The sequence below is a fragment of the Panicum virgatum genome, chromosome 3K, assembly GCF_016808335.1.
Source record: "Panicum virgatum strain AP13 chromosome 3K, P.virgatum_v5, whole genome shotgun sequence".
Lineage (NCBI taxonomy): Eukaryota > Viridiplantae > Streptophyta > Magnoliopsida > Poales > Poaceae > Panicum > Panicum virgatum.
Genome location: NC_053138.1, coordinates 9,328,436 through 9,333,707, shown reverse-complemented (window position 1 = coordinate 9,333,707; position 5,272 = coordinate 9,328,436). Strand labels below are relative to the sequence as shown.

General features: G+C 50.3%; 1 protein-coding gene across 1 annotated transcript; it reads left to right on the top strand.

Annotated features, from left to right (window-relative positions):
• Positions 1 to 722: 722 nt before the first annotated feature.
• Positions 723 to 2,621, top strand: LOC120697385 (1,4-dihydroxy-2-naphthoyl-CoA thioesterase 1-like). The gene is made up of 3 exons (XM_039980593.1): positions 723 to 985; positions 1,103 to 1,294; positions 2,145 to 2,621. Exons 1-3 carry the CDS (start codon positions 824 to 826, stop codon positions 2,298 to 2,300), a joined length of 510 nt encoding a protein of 169 aa, XP_039836527.1. The 5' UTR covers positions 723 to 823; the 3' UTR covers positions 2,301 to 2,621.
• Positions 2,622 to 5,272: the final 2,651 nt, after the last annotated feature.

Here is a 5,272-nt window from a genome sequence, read left to right as displayed (position 1 = left end):
TAAGTTTTTCATTTGATCAATGTATCTTGCTATATTTTAAATACCAGTTTAATACACTTTTATTTAAATCTCAAGATTCATCCTTTGGATGCATGTCATCTTTGGCCAGAGTGTTGTATATGGTGAGCATAGGCTTGTACAAAATTAGTAGGCCCAGAAAACATTTCTAGAATAATTTTTTAAATTAGATCTTGCAATATGTCTAGTTTAAATGGGTTATTTATCCATGCTGCTATACTGAGTATTAGAAGCCATAACTTTTACATTACCATTATTTTATTTCCTAAGAGCTATGAAAAAAGTTTGGTAATTTTTAGATAAGCACAACTAGATCAAATGAATTATTTCAGATTTTTCTAGGTACAAGAACTATTTTTCTTGATTTATATACATTGATCAAATGAAAAACTTTATGTAACAAAAGTTGTAGATATTATTTCATAGAATCCAAAACAGTTGAGGTTGTATTTTTTTTATATTTTTCTACGATTTTATACCGATTTTATAAAGTCACTGTTTAATGCGCCCCCGCGCCAGGACCTAAATGTAAATTATTTTTACATTTAAGTTCTGTCGCCAATTGGATGGCGACAGACACCCATTTTTGAAAATTTCCATATTCGCCATATATTTTTGAAATTTTGTTTTTTTAATATAAAAATGAAAAAAAAGGCGCCTATACCATCAAAAGCCCGTTGACGCGACGACCGGCTTCCGTTGGTTGGTTGGCTGGGTCTTTAATTATCTACTCCACCCGACCCAACGTCTCTGCCAGCGGTTCGCACTCGGACGGACCAAAGGGGGAGCTCTGGCGCCGAGAGCGATGGGCGGCGGCGGCGGCGCGACCGGTCCTCCTTCGCCGCCGGCAGAGGCCGCCAAGCCGTTCCAGGTGGACCGGGCGCTGCAGGCGCTGGGCTTCGAGTTCACCCGGGTCACCGCGGGGGAGGTCGCCGGCCGCCTCCCCGTCACCGAGACCTGCTGCCAGGTACGCCCGCCCGCCCGCCCGCCGGCGACGACGATTAGATATTTCCTCTTTTTTCTTTTCTTTTTTTTTACCCCGAACGTGATGAGTTGGGCCCACCGGGGTGCGATGCGCGCGCAGCCCTTCGACTGGCTCAACGGCGGCGTGTCGGCGCTCATGGCGGAGGTCACGGCGAGCATCGGCTGCTACGTCGCCTCGGGCTACCGGAGGCTGGCCGGTGTGCAGCTCTCCATCAACCACGTCGGCCCCGCGCGGCTCGGCGACCTCGTCGAGGCCACGGCCACGCCCATCCAGCTCGGCCGCAAAATCCAGGTACCGCCAGTAGCGATTGCTCCCTGTTGTGTCCATCTCTTGTTAGAAATTTTCAGGTACAGATTCAGGTTACGAATTCGACCGCCTCCCTTTTGATATTCCTGCCAAATTTTTTGCGCCGCAAACAATTACATTACATACATCCTCCGGCGAAAAAATTCTATCCGCCGTAGTTTAGCGAGAGATCAAATCGCTTGAGAGGTAACATTTTGAGCGTGTGCAGATCGAGCCATAGCTTCAGAGAAATTTGCGCTTCAGTTACCAGGCTTCACATTTGTTTGGCGACTAGTGGCCAACGGGGACCAGCCGACCAGGCTTGTTCCGGGTCAGTTGGGTCTGGACTCAGTGTTGGAAATGTTGACCCCCGCTGCCCAAGTTGGACCTTTTTCTGCACGGCAACCATTATCTCTGACGTGCAGCATCGTCCAAGGAGGGAAGGTGCCCGTATGGGGGCTCCTAGAAGAATCCAATCCCCTCAATTTCACTGTCCATTCAGCATAACCAGCAGAAATTGCAATAAATCACAATTACCAGAGACAACATGTATATCTGATGGTCGTCGCTTTTGTGGGAACCCCGTCTATCGATTTTAGCTTTCTCACCGTGTTTTAATGTTTTATGAGTGCGGGACTAACAACAACCAATGTGTGCATAGCTTGCCATTTGTTATACAACTATTTTTCTGTCACATTTCAAGTATGGAGTACTACCAACAATCAATGTGTGCATAGCTTGCCATTTGTATACAACTATTTTTCTGTCACTTTTCAAGTATGGCCATCTGTTATTTGTGCAACCTCTCGCTTAGTAAATCTCAAAACTCTTACTGAAAATTTCTGCGTTCTTAAAGGTTTGGGAAGTCCAGATATGGCGAATAGATCCTTCCACATCAGAGCGCAAAGATCTGGTCTCAACATCAAGGGTTACCTTATTAGCCAACCTATCGACACCACAAGTGATGAAGAAATATGAAGAAGGCCTCAAGAACTTCTCATCGAAATTGTAAAGGCATGCTGGTTACATATTCAAACATAAGCATGGAACGGAATATCTCTTGATCAACAAAGTCTGCCCTTTGTGGAAAGTGTCGGGTTCAGGGCACAATTTGTTAGTTGTTACTTGTATCGTAGCATATTTGCCAAACAGGAGCTACTGAGCACTGCAACAGCCAACAGGCTTTTTTTTAGCCAACAGTTTTTTTTTTTGAAGGAACAACCAACAGGCTTATGATGTTCATGTTTATGCTACTATGAGAAGCATGTATCATTTGATCAAGAATTTTAGGAGGAATAATAAGCTCGGGGCTGACATCTCACTTGGAGAATAATTCATGTATTCCCATATTTTGGCCATCCAGTCCGAGAACTTGTCTTAGGACTACCCTCGTTCCCAAATCTACTAATTGTGAGCCTCTTCCTGCATTGGTAAAAGGAGAAACAATGTTAACACCATTATGCAGCTAAATTTTGGAGAGCTTATGAAATGTATTACCTAAGGTCGTTTAGTTGGCTAGTTAAATCATTGATCTCCAAGAAGGACAGCTTTAGTAAAGATAGAGTTCCAGGTGCCTCTTCTGCCACAACTTTTGCCAACCTATTTGCTGCCGTTTTCAATTTATGCAGAGCCTGTTAAGGAAAAAAAAGGAATTTGTTTGACATAAGTATTCATTGTTGTTTATAAAAAAATAGTAACAATTATTTAGACGAGGCACTCACCCTGCATGCTGTAAACGATAAGATGGTAAATGACAGAAAGCAGCTCATCACCTGAAAAATAGGATCAACAAAGTAAATTGCAGAGTGTGCAAGAAATAAGTTGAAATTTGATTGTAAATAATGATGGATGCATAATTTCTTATTGTCGTGGTGCTGCAAACCACAGCCGGGTGGCGGAAGGCACCCGCCCTAGCCCAGAGGGTGTGAACTCGAGGGTTAGCTAGTCCCAGTTAGATCTCACTCAAGAACACGATGAACACAGCAAGATTTAGAGTGGTTCGGGCCACCGGAGCGTAATACCCTACGTCCACTGTGTGTTGTATTGCCCTCCCACGAGAGTGAGAGAGTTTTCGAGAGCTTGTGTGTTCGGAGAGCTTGTAGTGCGCAGCGAGCGCCTCCCTTTTATATCTCAAGGGAGGCGCGTACATGGCTGTTGGGTCCCCGACAGGTGGGCCCAACGATGTAGTATAAAATAACATACTGTTCATACATTATGGCGTCGCAGGCAAAGGAGATCTCTCTCCTGGAATCCCTTGCCTGCTCCTGGAGTCCCTCGTTCATCATGTCCAGGCGCTGTCTTGTCGGGACGATGCCAGACGTAGCTAGTGGCGTCGCCTGCCACGTAGCTGAACGGGCTGTGTAGCTTGCGGCGTAGGCGGCATGATGGAAAAGTGCCGTGCCAGTCGTATACATTTAATGCTGCAGACGGGCTCTGCGCGGGTGCGGCACAGGCGGCTGCACTGTGTACCTTGGTAATACGCGATGCACAATGAGGCCTGACAAAGGCTGTCCCCCGTGCCGCGGTGATAGAGCACGCCTCAACCATCCGCATTAAATGCGGTGGGTGGGCGAGTCTCCTAGCGGAGGACTCGCGCACGAGCCCGCGCCCGTGCCTCCGGGACACGTGGCGGCTCCGGACCCCCACGCGGTAAGGGGGGTCCGGATGGACGCAGGAGGTCCCGGACCCCTATGGGGGGGATCCGAGGCCTCGACTGTCAGCTCGGAGCTTCCCTTCCTTAGAGACACGTGGCGTCTCCGGACCCATCCCCAGGCGGGGAACGGGTCCGGGGCCGTTGGCCTGGTGAGGAAAGAGCCTGACCTGTGGGGCCTGGCTACTCCGTCCTTTGCACGCAGTTACGGATAACTACGCGGGTCCTGCCTTGCTGCAGTAAGAGTGGGTATCCCTGCTACAGGGTACCGACAGTGGCCCCCGGGCCCACCTTGGGGGAGCTACGAACCCGCAGGTGGGGCCACTACTGCGATTTGGCTCTGCATAGCTTGAAGCTTCTTACTGTAGGGGTCTTGACCGGCTTTGACCATCCATCGGGTTGTTTGCTGCCTCATCACATCGCAACGGCTTATTGACTCATGGCCCCCACGCACAGTGGTTCACCTAGTCACGCACGCGACGCTCGGCATTGTTGCGGCCGGAGTAAACGGATCATTTACCACCGGCGCAGTTCCCGAAAAGCTCGGCCACGCCAGCGTTTAATACGCGCACGTCAGCTCTGCTTCCGCCTCGCTCCGCGCGCGCGGGCGACGGTTCAGATCCCGTCTTTTCGCACCCTTGTTGGTTACCCGCTCACCCCGACAGGTGGGCCTGGGCCCCCATGTCATGGACTGGGCGGTTAACACCAGGCGCGGGCGTCGCTTGGGTTCCGGCGACGGTTCCGGGGTGCGCCGGTTGAGTCAGGCTTTATAATGGGGCGAACCGCATTCCGCGGTTACTTTCCCGCATTCGCCTTCTTCCTTCCAACCTTTGCGCCCTTTTGCCTTCGAGCTTTCCTTGCCCCTTTCTCCCCTACGCAGGCTGCTCCTCACTCCACCGAGAGATGGCGTCCCTTGTTCATCCCCGCCACTTCCAGACCGAGGGAGAGTTGAACACAGTGCACCGCCTACTTGGATGGAGTGCTCAGGAGACCGGCTGGGGGGGTCCGAGCAGGCTCGATTCCCCTTGGCAACCTCCGCGCCGGGGAGTTTGTGCTATTCACCTCGCACATCTCCACCGGCGTGGGACTGCCGATTTCTTCGTTCCTACTGCTGCTGCTGGAAGACTTCGGCCTCCAACTTCAGCACCTGACGCCCCACTCCCTCCTCCTGACGTCCATCTTCGTGCACTTGTGCGAGATGTTCGTGGGAGTGCGGCCCTGCGTCATCCTCTTCCGCTACTTCTTCATTCTGGTGAGGTCTGGAAGGAGCAAGGACGAAGTGGGGGGGTACTACTTCCAGATAAGGAGTGACCTGCTGACTCCTTACATTCCCG

Coding starts and splice junctions, on each gene's coding strand:
- LOC120697385 (XM_039980593.1), top strand. CDS start 824: ATGGGCGGCGGCGGCGGCGCGACCGGTCCTCCTTCGCCGCCGGCAGAG. Junction 986..1,102: donor TCACCGAGACCTGCTGCCAG/GTACGCCCGCCC, acceptor ATGCGCGCGCAG/CCCTTCGACTGGCTCAACGG. Junction 1,295..2,144: donor AGCTCGGCCGCAAAATCCAG/GTACCGCCAGTA, acceptor GCGTTCTTAAAG/GTTTGGGAAGTCCAGATATG.